This window comes from Ictidomys tridecemlineatus, chromosome 1, assembly GCF_052094955.1.
Source record: "Ictidomys tridecemlineatus isolate mIctTri1 chromosome 1, mIctTri1.hap1, whole genome shotgun sequence".
In the NCBI taxonomy this organism is placed as follows: Eukaryota; Metazoa; Chordata; class Mammalia; order Rodentia; family Sciuridae; genus Ictidomys; species Ictidomys tridecemlineatus.
The window spans coordinates 133,806,697-133,822,010 of record NC_135477.1 but is presented as its reverse complement, the minus strand read 5'-3'; the positions used below and the strand labels follow the sequence as shown (position 1 = coordinate 133,822,010).

The 15,314-nt window shown below is 37.5% G+C and overlaps 1 protein-coding gene across 3 annotated transcripts in view; it reads left to right on the top strand.

Annotated features, from left to right (window-relative positions):
• Megf10 (multiple EGF like domains 10) overlaps window positions 1-15,314 on the top strand; it is a 171,123-nt gene that overhangs the window by 41,547 nt on the left and 114,262 nt on the right. For all 3 annotated transcript variants that reach the window (XM_005324140.4, XM_078048105.1, XM_078048094.1), the window contains exons 2-3: window positions 8,204-8,338; window positions 14,819-14,920. In XM_005324140.4, the coding sequence (XP_005324197.2) occupies window positions 8,223-8,338; window positions 14,819-14,920 (218 nt within the window). In that variant the 5' untranslated portion in view covers window positions 8,204-8,222. The remainder of the gene's footprint in view (window positions 1-8,203; window positions 8,339-14,818; window positions 14,921-15,314) is intronic.

The window sequence follows — 15,314 nt, the reverse complement described above, 5'->3', positions numbered from 1 at the left end:
GAGCCACAAACCCAGCCCAAGGACATATATTCTTTAGGTGTTGGGTGAATTGTTCTGTAGATATGCTTTAGATCTGTTTGGTCTAGGATGCAGTTTAACTCTGTCATTTCTTTGTTGATTTTTTGGTCTGGGTGATCTATCCAATTCTGAAAGTAGGGTGTTAAAGGCCCTTACTATTAAAATTTTTATATTTGTTTAATCAGGGATAATCATAGAAAACGACTTCAAATGCAGGAAGATAAAAGGAACATTTTATTAGCAGATGAAAAAGTAACCCAGAGAAGAGCTTGGAATCAATTATTAAATGTTCTATAAATAATCTGTAGCACAAAGTACATGATTAACTCTCCAAGTTATTATAAGGTAGGTCAATTTTTGTGAACAAGCACATGATAAATGGTTAAAGATAAATGGCAGAACAATGTAGGACAGTGCTTTGTGTAAAAAAACAGCAGATGTGCCTCAAACACAGGCATTGATGAGGTCATGCCTCTAGGCACAAAATAACAAACTGTAATTAGAAGATGATGGGCTCTTGCCAGGATTTAGAATATTGGGAAGAGACTTCAGAATCATTGCAGGTAGTCTCCTCTGTGTAATACACTACTGACAATGCTAACAAAATGGTGGGCATTATTGGATGATATGTTAGAAGTAAAACAAAATAATTTGGTATGGAAATACTTATATATAAGTATATTGGTTTTTAATTGCTGTATAACATTACCTCAAAATTTAGTGGCTTAAACATTTGGGAGTAGTTATGCTCGTGGTTCAGGGTCTCATGAGGTTGTAGTCAGTATGTAGGCAGGAAATAAGAACTTTACAGAGGCTGGAGGATCTGCTTCCAAAGTGGATCATGAATATGACTATTGCAGGAGGTCTCAGTTCCTCACCCATGTGACTCTTTCACTAGAACTCCTTGCAATGATAGATGACTTCCCACAGAAAGGAGATCTAAGAACAAAATGGAACTAGTATCTTTAAGACCTAGGCTTTGAAGTTCTACTCTGTCATTTCTGCAATACCTTATTGGTTATGCAAGTCTACTCTATTGAATGTGAGTAGAGTTACATAATGCAGGGACCATTGGAGGCCATCTTGGAGTCTAGCTACAATAATAGGGTACAGTTACAGTTAGTAGTAGAGCATAGTTTATGAACAGCATGAGAGAATGAGTAAGCTTTACAAAAGGACTATTTTTCTTTTATTTTTTCTTTTTGTTGTTGTTTGATTTTTGCCTAGTAAGAGATGCACTTAACCTAGAAAATAAAACTGGGATTCAGAAAAGCTTAACCCAAAACAGCTCATCTGACAGCAACTCTAATTTCTATTATTTCTTCCAGTTCTTCTTATCTTTCTTTTATTTTTCTCACATACTTCCTATACCTTAGGCTATCAGTCTAGGAAGGTTTTTCCACTTCACGCCTGAGTGCAGTCCCCTCTGTACAGTCTTTGTCTCTGAAGGATTTGGTCCCTCAGTGAGGTTTTATGCACATTCTTTGTTAAATTTCCCCAAACCACATCTTCTTCTCTTTCTGCTCCTCTTCTACTCCCTCCCCTCAGTTTCTCCTCCTCCTTCTCTTTCTTCTTCTGCTGCTCAAAGACTTCAAGTAAGTTCTACTGCAGACAGGATAAATTAATCTTAAGCCCAATGCTTAAGACTGACCCTTCATCACTGAGCACTACCTTCTTTTCTAACATTGCTTTTCATAACCCCTAACAAAACCTTTTGCTCTCCACCTCCAAGCCTTGGTTCATATGTTTTTCTTTGCCTTGTGACCCCTGGTAGGTCTTCATTTACCCAAACACTTCCTTTTATCCAGGCTGATGTTAAGATAGGTCACAGATATTGCAGCTGTCAGTCAGTTTTGCTGTAGTCTCTACTTTGTCCTATTTGTCTCAGTGTTCTCAAATGGGGATAATAGATCCTACCCTATGGACTAGTGAGATTACAAGAACTTCTAGTTCTTTTTCTTTTTAAATCCTAGGTTCAAGATTAACTTTTTTCATGAGTCTTCATGCTCATGTTGAGTTTTGTTCCTTTTAAAGTCCTGGCAAGTCATTTCGAAGTTGACTCATTTGGCAAATATTCATATTTTGTTTATCATTTTTCTCCCCAGTAGATTTTGAATTATTAAGGCCAGAGTCAAAGCTTGTAAATCACAATAGTCCCCATAGTTTCTTGCATTTAGATCTTTAATGAGTACTGTTGGTGGATTTTCCCCAAAGTTGTGAATGATGGATTCATAGGGACATTATAATCTCTAAAGTTGATAAATGGATCACCACGATCTTCTCCAGGCTATCCCTTAACTCCACCTACATGATGACTGTGGGGTTGGCTGATTACATAGATGAGGCTTTATCCTTATGTTCCCACGGCAGCCATTTAGGTCTTAATCACAGTGTGTATCATGCTGTATTGAAATGCAGTTTGTAGCTGTCTTCAGTATGGGATTGTGAGCTCTCTCAGGGTAGCTCAATGCCAGACATCATTAGGACCTTGTCTGGTTTTTGCTTGATGGGAAGTTGCCCAAGAAATTCTAGAACCATTCTTTAACACTCTCTTCATGTTAATGTGTAGGGATTTGGGGAGTCTTGTTTATATAACTATATAATCACATATTATATAATCAGGGTTCTCTAGAGGAACAGAATCAACAGTATAATTATAAAAAGGAGACTTATTAGATTGGCTTACACAGCCAGAAGCTGGATAGTCCACCGTGGCTGTCTGCATCCTGGAGAGATGGAAGAACCAGTAGTTGTGCAGTCCAAGAGGCTGAAACCCCAGAACAAGAGGGATCAATGATGCTACCCTAGTCTGAGATGGAAGGCTTCTGCAAAATCCCTGGAGAATCACTGGCAGAGTCCTCTTTGGAAAAGTGAAGAAGCAAGAGTCTGATATCCTCAGGTGATTACAGCAGCAATCACGAACCCCTTCAAGAAGAATCAAGCTTGCATCTGCTGCTGCTTCCTTGTTTTTCCAACATTTATTCCATCCAAGCCACCATCCTGTTGGACAGTGCTGCTCATGCTTAGAGAGGGTCTCCACTTCAGTTTGCTCTCCCACCTGCCAGTCATTACTGGACACACCCTCATTAACACACCCAGAAGCCTTTCAATCAGAGGCATCGCTTAATCCAATCAAATCGACAATTCAAATTAACCATTACACATGTACAGCTTGAAATGAAGAGTCATGCTTGGGCAATGGAATGTGCTGTTAGAATGACTAGTCTCTCGTTTAGATCTTGAATGTTCCCCAAAGGTGCATGTGTTAAAGGCTGTTCCCCAGCGTGTACTGTTAAGGGGTGGTGGAAACATTAAGAGGTGGGTCCTAGAAGGAGGTTTTAGATCATTGGAGGTGTGCTCTTGAAGGGGATAGTGGGACCTCATGCCTTCCTCTCTCTGTCACACCTGGCCATGAGGTAAACAGGCCTTCCCCACCTGAGCACCTGACACTTCAGACCCAAAGCAATAAGGCCAATTGGTTTGTTAGCACAAAGCTGAGTGACACACATTGAGTGGTGAAAATACAAATCATGACTGTGCCTCAAGGATTCCTTTTATCAGCAAAGTTGTATTTCCATAGATGTTCTCATCTGAGGGTGTTCTCAGGGCAAGCAGAAAAAGTTAATCATTGATATGCTGAAGCTGAACTATGGACACCATGTTCATAGGCACGAAGCCTCAGGAAGAACAGCACATCGCCTTCTCCCCCACCTGGGCAGCCTGTCTGAGTCGTTTGAGGAGAAGCAAGCAGCACAACCTCTCTAGGCCTGATAGAGTGGCCAAGTGGAATAGATGGCTCTTGGCATCCAGAGGGGAAAATTGATTGTGGAAAAGTGGCTATTCTTAATTAAGAAATTGGTTTTAATCTAGAATACTTTGAGAAGATCTTGGAGATAGGTAATAAGCTTGAGAAAAAAAACTGGATGTGGGGACCCTAGTTATTTCTATGTGTACAATTAATGGTTTTAGAAAGGTAATCGAATTTAGAGCCCAAAAGGATTTGCCTAGAATCGTTTATCCCTCTGTTGTTGCAAAATAAATTAGTAAGCAGACACCCTGTTATTTATTTCTCCTTAACACACTGATAAAGAAAATACTGTTTATTATGAGTACCAGACTCATCCATTGCAAGGATTTTATTCAACCTGATTATGGAGGCTTTTATGGTGGCATAAGCAAGCCTGTATTCCAAGCGGAGCTGCAAGGCAGGAAGAGTTAACTCTGCGGGCTGTGTCTCCTCTTCTAATAGGAGCACTTTAGCAATGCTAATCAGTTGTACTGATTTTCTGTTTTGATTTTTTCATAATAATTAAGTGAATGATCTGGGATGCAATCAAGTTTGGCACTAGGGGGTTCATGCAAATGACTTATATTTTTTACATTTAAAATTTTGTTAAATGGAATCATAAGGAAAATTATTTGACGATGAAGACCGGGTGGGTGAGGGTATCTTAATATTCAATTTAGAGTTTTGAATATATTCAAAATATTTCTCTTTAATGAAGCACATTACTACTGTGTTGCTTTTTTCCAATTGAAATAATGCTATTTTTTAAAAATTATATTTTGTTTTTATTTTCACTCTAGTGTAGAAAATTATATGAAAGCATAGAAGACAGAAATAGGGGAAAACATATTCAACTTTTCCTTCACCAAATCAGGCTTAAAGAAAAAAGCATGCTCACCTATAGAAGACAACAAATAAAATAGAGCACAATGTAATGCTCTGTTAACTGTTGGATTGCATATCAGAGCCTTCATTAAACAATATGGAACAAAAGGGCAGTCTGAATTTTCTATTATAGTGAAATGTTGTGTTTCTATAGGTATAGTTTATTAACATATTTGTGAGATGTCTTCTTTTTCCAACATTTATAACATTTGCACTGTTTTCTCAGTTTTACCATCTTACATGAGTTTGCTTGATCACCGTATATTGATCTAGCCATTCCTTTTACTTTTGACATCTTATTCTCTAATTTAGGTTGTTCTAGAACTCAGTTAATTTTCTGATTTTAATTAATAAACTGCTTGGGGATGAAGGGATCAAATTTATATAGGAAACCACACACATACACATCTTTTTTAAAAAAATCTTTTGTTTTTATTTTATTTATTTATTTATTATTTTTTATTATTAGTTGTTCAAAACATTACATAGCTCTTGACATATCATATTTCATACATTTGATTCAAGTGGGTTATGAACCCCATTTTTCCCCGGTATACAGATTGCAGAACCACATCGGTTACACATCCACGTTTTTACATACTGCCATACTAGTGTCTGTTGTATTCTGCTGCCTTTCCTATCCTCTACATATACACATCTTTTAACATACTGATCTTTTTCCTTCCACAAATGCCACCTGTGACTTTGTGATGCAGTTTGACATTTCTACATGCTGAATTTAAAAAGCAATGAGGAGGTGACCAAATTCTGCCTTTTTCCTGCCATCCACTTTCACAAGCATTGCGTCAGGTGCAAAGCAAAAAGAGAAACTGGAAGTCTAGTGTCACAATTTTTACATTGAGAGATCACACAGTCTCATTGTTTTCCTTGGCAGTTTTATTTGCTTGGGGGTAATTTCTAACTTTACAGACTAAACATTTCTAATTGGTAAATGGATGGTTTGATCTGAGATGGTGACTCAGGAAATAAACTCCTCAATTTGGGGTAATTGTTTATGAGGAGATAGCAGATTACTGCTCACCAACCTTCATTTTGTCTTTGAGGAAAGAATGAAAGTTAATATATGAATTTCACACTTCATTGAAACAAAATGCTTACCCTGGCAAAGAAAAGCTATGAGACAGAGAGATATTTGCTCTGCTTATTTGTTACAACCAAATATAATAAATGTCTTCTTTTTCTGACAGATGAGGGAAACACTAGGCATATATTACATGTGTTCAGCTGTAAAATGAGAACAATAAAACCCCTACTTTTTGGGCAAGCTGTGAGGATTAAATAGATAGTTCATGAGGAGCTCAGTACTGTGTCTAGCTCACAATAATAAGCCAGGAAATGTTAGCCATTATTTATCATTCTCCTCCTCCTCATCATCATCATTTTTAATTCATTCCAGTTAGATGGAATAGCTTTTTTGTTACATAATGTTAAACTTCAGATTTTACAACTTTTTAATGTAAGCCAGTGAGAAATATCAATAATTGCAGTTATGTTATAAGTCATATTTTGGCTAATTATGCTTTATATATTGCATTAGAATATGCTTCCTAAAGATTTCACAACTTCTCTTAATGACAAACACTATTTTAAAATTATCTTACAAACTCAGATACTTTTTTATTCCAAATCACTTTCTCTTACTTTAGTCTTTGTGGAGTCAGAGATAAATAATTTGCCATAACATATTTAAAATACTTGCCCTTCTCTGCAGTCTTGATCTTGGAGAATTTATTTTACTATTTCCTTGTTGAATCTGTCCCCCTGAATTTGAAGGCTAAACTACATCCTAGTTGGTTTTTTCCCTTTCATTTTCATTTATTATTTATTTAATATTATCTTTTCAAATAAAAAAAGTTATCATTTAATACATTTGATTCTCAAATACCAAGAACTGTTAACTTCATGGTATGGAAAATTAAAGTCTGGAAATGATAGCTTGGATTGAATAATCTGCCCCATTGTTATTAGTTTCACAACAGGCAGGTTAATGCTTTTTTTTCCTGTAATTTAGTCAATGGATCAGCTATTTCTAATTTGATGTCCATTTTTACAATGACACAGTGTGACAATTGAGCTTTTCCTTCTGAGTGTTAACTTCCAAGAGGTGAAGAAATGCTTGTGATTCCCAGGTGCATATGATATTACAATTGTTACATACATGTGCCTGGCAAATAGTAGATGTTCACCAAATTCCTGTAGGTGGCTTTACTGGAATACCTCATAGAAACCTCAAATTTGATTCATCTAACACTGAACTTGAAGCTTCCCTCCCCAGAGGAGGAGGGTTTTGTGCTTCCAATCGCAATGAACAACTGATCATTTCCACCAGGACTAAACCAGAAGTCTTTCTTTTCCCCTGGTCTTGCATTTGGTAGCCAAGTCCTATGGTTCCACCTTCTAAAAGTCTCCTAGAGTCACTCAACTCCCTGCCAGCCCAGATCTGCTTCCTGGTTTGCCACATTGGCATCTGACCTGTTGTCCCCTATAGCCAGAGTCATCTTTCCAGTGTCACTCAGTACCCTTTACTAGCTCCCTGTTATCCTGGGATGAAGTTCCATATTTTACAATGGCTTATGAAACCTGCTGTGGTATGCCCCCAGTCTCCTTCTCCAACTATCTCCTTTCTCTTGCTATGAATTGATTTGAGTTCCCCAGATGCACCTGGTCCTCCCTCACCCCTGGATCTCTCTGTCTGGAACATTCTCCCTCTTCTTTTTCCTCTCTTTTGCCAGCTTACCTGTTTTCCAGGCTTCCAAATATGTTGCCATTTGTTTTTTGATTATGAACTTTAGCTTTGTTTTTTTTTCCCAAAATGGACCTCTAAACACCTTTTATTTTTCTATTTATTTATTTTTGCAGAAACCACTACAAGATAGTTTATTTTCAGCAAATGGAGAAACTGAAGCAGTGCATTTAAGATACTTATGTCACAATCAATACATTATAAGAATCTTAAAGGATAGGGAAGGGGACTAGTTCTATATTTTGTAACCAGTTTCTCATGGCACCTAAGTTTGGGTAGGCATTCAGTCCATGTTGAAAGAATTATTGAATGACTCTCAGCTTGAGCCAGAGGTGCCTTTCTTGGAGTCAAAGGAACTTCTGTTTATTCTCTAGGACAAATGAGGCCAGATTTCTCTGTGGGCCTTCTTCTTCCAGAAGGGAATATGCCTGGTGAGAGAATCTGGAAGCTCTGTGTTGTTCTGGTGGATTCCTTTAATAATCAGCTGGCGTGGATGAGAAGGGCTTTTGTGGTGGTGGTGATTAATGATGATCTGCACATTTTAGTGATTTACAATTCCGTAGGCACTCTGCACAACATAAGAAACACCTCTCTTTTGTGAACCACAAAATCTAGTGCCCTGGCTATTTAAATACATGGACTGTTATGCACATGTCAGCCCTAGAGACAACTGGTACTGAGTGATTGCTCTACTAAAAAGAATTCTGTTTGGGTGATTTTAATGCAGTTCTTTTTTTTTTTTTTTGCAGGTTGTTCTTCAGGAAAAAAATGATTATTTCTTTGAATTCATGCCTGAGCCTTGTCTGTTTACTGCTGTGCCACTGGATTAAGACAGCATTGCCTCTGAATCTTGAAGACCCTAATGTGTGCAGCCATTGGGAAAGGTAACCATTCTCAAAGCAGCCTGAGGAATAATTGCCCAGAAGTTCCTCTGTATATTATCATTATCACTCTGACATATAAAATTAGAATTCAAGGAGACTGTGAAATTGCTTTTCTGTAAAAATCATTAGGCATATCTAATAGGTTGAGTAGTATTACTCACTTTGGTCTTATAGAATATATATTGTGTAGAAAAAAAAAAACCCTTGATAGATCTGATTCTAATACAGGTGCAATTGAAGACCTGGGGAAAACATTAATACCTCAATTAGAATGAAGTCCCTAAGGTCTTGCCTGCTCTGACTCTATTTGCAGTAATTTTGGAGAGCTGGGCCTATGCTTGGGAACAATGAGGGAGCAGCATGAGGCAGCAGGGAACAAAACACTAAAGTGTTAGAACGTCTGAGATAAAAAAATTGTGCCTTTGATGGCTTAAAAAGAGAGACCCCAGTTTTGGAGGATGGGGCAAGGCTCATGGGGGTGGTTTCCCCTGAGATGGTTCTTGAAGAGCTGAAAGATGAGTGGATAGCAATGGTTGGGAGAATTCTAGGAATCAAAGATAGCTTGAAACCGGTAGCTGTGGACCATTAGGACTGTGCCCAGAGCAAGTACAGCGCTGGAGGAGGGGGAGATTGGATGCATTGTGGGAAAGCAGCTTATAGGTACAAAATTTGTACTGATTCCTTGCTCAACATTTGCCCAACATTAGCAGTGTCCAGGTTTCTGCAATTTGCAGTAGGAAACACAGAAGTTCGAAAAAACAAAAATTAAAACAAAACAAACAAACAACAACAACAATACAAAAAACCAGTCAACCTCGGGGATCTTATGTTCCTTTTGGAACCAAAAGTAACACAAGTGATTGGTGATATGTAGGACAAACATGATTGGTAGCACAAATAGAGTCTGCTCTGTTCTTATGTATTACTTTTATTCCCAAGAAATTATCTTTATCTAAAAATAACAATGTGAATGCAAGCATTTCAAACAAATTAAAGGTGCTAAGTACTAAAGGGTAAAATGTATTTGACTAGCTGGGAGTACAATTATATCAAACTCTTGGTCTGGTTTTCATGTTACCCTCAGTACCATAATTAGTAAACCAGAGCTCATCTGTTGTCATGCTGTTAGGAAGCCCAAAGTCCAGAGGTTCTTCTAGCACTTCAGTGGTGTTCTTCTTTGGGATCTCTGGTTCCTTCCTCATAGCATTACTTTTTGGTAAGGCCTGGTCCTCCTCTCATTGATAGTATTACAATAAGGACAACAAAAACAAAATTACTCATTCCATCGATGAAGTCATATATCACTATGAAATGTTAAGCTGTAAATATGTGTATAACATATTTGTGATATTAACTATTTTATGTAGAACTGAAGAGGAAAACAGCCTATTAATTATCTTTATGATTTTTACAGAACCTCCCCTAAGACATCTCACTAAGAGAGTATGCAATTAATATTAAAATAATAGAAATGAGTTTATGAATACACAAGTGGGTACATATCAAATTTAGAAAAAGGAAAGACTATTGGTTGTTTAATTTCATAGAGGATGATAGCAGGAAAAGTCAAGTTTGTGAGATGTTCTGAATCAACAGATCAACAGATCTTGATGATGCATTGACTACAGGATGTGCAAGAGGTCTGCCGGAATTCAGCACCTACTGTGTGAAAGAGTAGAGGTTCATTGCACATAGGGAAAACTAAAAGGAGAGCGTGTTTGAGAGGGAAGAGAATGTGTTTGCCATATTGTGTTCATAAAAAACAGCTTGAGTCATGGGCCTGGAAGTGTTTGGGATAGTAGATATGGGAGCAGCCAAAATGATGAGATATAAACAAATAGGTTCTGAAGGAAAGAGTATTGGAGGAAAAAAATCCAAGGCTTCAAATAATCTAGTACCTGCTTATAGGTACAAAATGTGTACTAATTCCTTGCTCAACTCAACATTTTCCCAAGGCTGTCAATACATACTGTGTTGTTCTGTTTACCACTGATCCTTCCCTTTCTCCAGAACACTGCCTTGCATGTGGCAGTGGCTCAACATATAATCACCAAGTGAGTGAGTCTACTTCCTAGTAGTGTATGAGATGACCAAATACAAACATCCATTGGGATGGGGTGTAGAGATCATGACAGATAGACAAGGGGCACAGTAATCTTTAAACTTCATATAATTCTGCAGTTGCACAACTGACTAAGGCAAACTCTCTCTTTGAGTGGGGAGAAATAGGGAAATGAGTTTTTAAAACGACTGCTAGAAAGGATTCAAATTGTAGTCTTATTGATAAGTTTCCTCTTTTAAGACTAATGATTTCTAGAGAAAAGGTAAAAGAAAGTGGAATTGTTTCTAAAGGAATGAAAAAGGTATAGAAAGGTAAATTAAAATGATCTAGTAAAGGTACAGGTGATAGGTTCTGTACTTTCAAAATGGGCTTGAATTAAAATGAGGAGAGAAAATTAGCTCCAAGAATACAATTCTTGGTAGTAGGGGTCATTGTATCCTTTTTTTATATTAAAATTCACCTGTACCCCATGGTTCAAAGCCATGGAATCACCTGGATCCTTGCTTCTCAGTGTGATCTGTGGACCTGGGTCCTGAGCTCATGAGAAACTCACTCTGGGCCCCACCCCAGCCCCATGGAGTCACAATTTGAATTTTAACAAGCTCCCCTGGGGATTTGTCTGCACATTAAATTTGAGAAGCATCAAACAAAAATGCTTCTATTAGTGCCCTTTAGTTTCACCCCCACTGATATCTGAATATTTATTTTTAAATAGAGTTGTGCCTTGTTTGAATGCGGCAATTGTGAGTCTAAGAAATTGTGCATAAAATGAAAAGAAAGAAAATGAAATCATTAAAAATACACAGGCACTTTTGTGATTAAAGGAATTCTGCACAACATCCTTTTGGAAAATGAATAATTGTGTGAAATTCTCTGTTCCTCCTTCCCATCCTCTTTTTCCATTCTGTGAATTGGAGCTCTTCTATCTAGTGAGGATTCTTCTCAAAAAGGCACTAAGAAAGAGAAACCACTCTTTGCCCAAACGTTCAATTGCTAATACAGAAATGGAAATAATAGAATCAGCAGTACTGAAGTGAGCTAAGAAATGATGATTATTACCATATCTGATTAAAGTAACAAGATAATTTAGGCAGATAACATGTAATTAACCACTTTGGAATGTGTCCAAGTGGTAATGGCTTCTCCCCACCCCGATTTTTTTGACCTTAAATTAAATCTTGCTGCGGTTTCTCCTGGATAACACTTAATAGGTTAAAATCATGATGATGATATGTTTTCAGTGTGTTTGAGAAGATTCAACAAACAACCAGGAAATAAGGAGTTTTGCATTCTAATGCTGAAAATAGTGCTGAATTGGGATCAGATTCCTTTTGCACCACAGTTTGCTCCACACTGTCTGCTTTATAGAGACTCTAAATCAGTGTTTTACATGGTGACATTTGAGAGGTGACAGGGGTAGGATGGTGCCTAGTTATTCTGGTGTGAGTATTGAATCTGGGCTGACTCACTAGCGCTGAGACCTCATTTACCACAAAAACCAGAATAGACTAGACAGTGGGAAGGTGTCTTCCCACTTTATGGCTGGAGGAGCAGCTGCTGAAGAACGTAGAGTTCCCTGGACTGTCAGCAGAGGAGCTAATTCAGTTCAAATAGTGGCCAGAGCAGTGATGATCAGAGGAGGTCAGCCTGCATCAAAGATATTTGTCTTCATGCTGCAAACTTAGGGCCTCCAGCAAGTGGGCCCACTGAACAATGACCAACTAATTGCCTGGTGATAGGTGGGTATTGAGCAAATTAGATAAAGTCACTTACAGAACATTTGGCAATCATCATTTGAAGACTATATTTACCAACATGAAAAATGCTTATGATGTAGCCAAGTTTCAAAAATATAGGCATGGCATGATTACAATATGGAAAAAAATGTAAATAAAACCCTCAAACTAAAAACTGGAAAACCCTAGAGAAGAAGAAGCAGAGCAAAACAGTATTGGTGGTTATTTAAAAGTTATAGAGTTCTCTGCCTCTTAAATTTTTTTTCCAAATTTTGCAGTATAATACCCTTAAAAATGAAGAAAGAGAGAGAGAGAGAGAGAGAGAGAGAGAGAGAGAGAGAGAGAGAGAGAGAGAGAGAGAGAGAGAAGAATTCTGTACAGAAAAGAATGTATGAAAAAGTAAAAGAAATGAAATTTGAGTTGGAGAGGCTTGGCACACTTCTCCTATTTTGTCTGTTTATGTCCTACACCAGCGAGGCATCCTGTGAAATGTGTGTTGTTAGTGAGCAACAAGTGGCAAGATGAGGAAATTAATGTACTTGAACATTTCCCCTTATTTAAGGAATCTTCATGGCTGGTAGAAGTGAAATGTTTTTCATGTTTGATTATGGAGTCAATTCTCCCACCCATTTCAAATGGAACTGGCCAGGATAATAGAGTCTTATATAATAATATAGTCTTTGGAACTTTCTGGGAATGTTCTATCTAGTCTAGATCCAATAAACTGATTGAATTCAGCTCAATTTGTACTCACAGCCTGGTGGGAGAAGGGCTTTTCACCAGATTCATTCAGAGTGGTGGGAAGTCTCTTTCCTGCTGGTAGGACTGCACCTATACATCAGGTCCAGATATGGAAGACATTTGTTCACTCACCACTACTAATGCAAAAGAGGTTGATACAATTAGTCTCAAGATTCAGTTATCTATAAGTAGCTGGCCAGGCAGGAAAAAACTATTGACATGCAAGGCTTAGAATTGCACCAACCAGAACCTCAGGACACTGCTTTGGATCTGAGGAAAATATCAATAGCTTCTTGTGAGAAACAATTACAAGAACATTAATATTTTAGCAGAGGTCTCCTGTTTTAACCCAAATGAGTTATATCACAGTATACAGGCAGTTGTACAAACTATTCTCGTGTGAACCTATGTTTACTGGTAGCAACAAAGATCTTTTGCTGGGGTAGAAATATAGGTTGTATGTTAGAAATTTAGGATTCCAAATGGGAAGGGATCTTCAACACTGTCTGACCTCTTTATGTCAAGATGAGATAATTAAGACCCAGGGAAGTGAGGTTTTCTGTTGAAGGTCATCCAGTTCCTAGTGTCAGGTCAGATTATGACCTCACCTTCTAAGCCAGTGGTCTTTTTAATAAGACCTTTTTCTTTTGCCTAACATTTGTGAAAGATTCATGAATTTATCTAGAAATCAAATTGCATTATCCCCCCAAATGAAATATATACAAACATGTATAGTATGATTATTTCATGTATCTCCTACTGAAGCCTAACTATATAAAAGCTACCAGAAGCCAGCTTCAGAAAGAAGACCCATTGTTTGTGAGGCCAGCACCACAGAGCTTTTTAAATCACAAGTTTCTGTCATTTGTCTAACCTGAACTCTTCATGCTGAAATCTCAACCTCATTCCCCCCATACCTTCTCTAGTGGATAGTTCCTATTAATGAACTTGAGCTATTGATTTGCTCAAGTGGGTCTGTAATTATGGCCCATTTTGTTTGTTAGCATGAAGACTTCAGTGGAAATCTTTAAGAAACTTAAAGAGAATAGAATAAACTGTTTAGAAAAATAAAATTCTCCTGGTTTTCTTGTAGGGAGCCATTAAGCTCTTGAGTATGTAGTAAACTTTAAAGTTAAGAAGTATGGGACCAAGTATTGAATGTTCTTTGTATTTCATGGAAGTAATCCACTCACATTTTGGAGCTGACAAGACTGTATGTTTTTACTCTAACAAGAAGCTGTTAGTGAGAACGTGTCAGAAAACAGAATGTTTAAGTAGCAACAAGCTGTTGGTATGATTGTTTCAGAGTAATTGTCTCAGACATATGTTTAGAGCTAAGTTTAAAGAATTTTTTTTGGAGTTTTTATTTAGATGTTGTATATTCTCTTCTGCTGCCTGAGAAATAGAAGTAGGACAGGAACATGAAAGCAAATTATTCCAAATTCCCACCAGAGAAAAATGTTCTTTCTGATTTTTCAGAATCAGTAGCGAATGTACTCTGTTATGAATACTTGAATTGTCTCTTCACTGATTAACCTTATTATCTGCATGCAGAAGTAAATCAAAAACTTTTTTTGTGGAAGGCTTTTGCTATTCCTGGAGCCCTGGGATAAGGGGAGGGAATTAAATACAAAAAAAAAAAAAATACAGTGAAATGCTTTAAATTGGTGAATATTTGGGTTTATAGTGAATAGTGAAAGTTGATTTCCTTTGAAATGTACAGAATGAAGTCTTGTCATTGAAAGATATTGTTAAGACTGGTCTTTGGGGGCTTCTTATTCAAATAAAATCCTATGAAAATATAGAGATTCTCTGTTAAAAGTCAGTATGGAGTTGCAAACAATTTAGCCTACAATTGTTTTATAGTGTGGTTTATGTCATTATTGTAAAAAGGAAAAAATATGGATACTTTATTTTCCTTGTTTTTTTTTTTTTCCCCAGCTATTCAGTGACTGTGCAAGAGTCATACCCGCATCCCTTTGATCAGATTTACTACACCAGCTGTACTGACATCCTAAACTGGTTTAAATGCACACGGCACAGGTAATGAAGACTCAGATATGCTTATGAGTTTGGCTACCTGGCAGTGGAGTCAGATACCACCTTAGGTATCAGTTACTTGAGAATGCACAGCTATGCATTCAGTGGCTAGTTATGGAGGGCTCACTACTGTCCTAGCCTTGCTCCTGATACAGGAAGGCCGAGAGATGGCCCATGCCTGGTGGGAACTGACAGCTACAGGAAATGCATGCTGTTTACCATCATTTGTTCAGCAAGTATTCACTCAGCTTCTTTATTTGCATGTCTGGGGGAGACACTCTTAAACATGGACATCACTAGAGAGAGCAAGAGATTCATGTTTCAGCATGTTTCTAATTGAAGATCAGGCTCAATTTATGCTTAAATTTGACCCTTAATTAAAATAGACTTTATATTT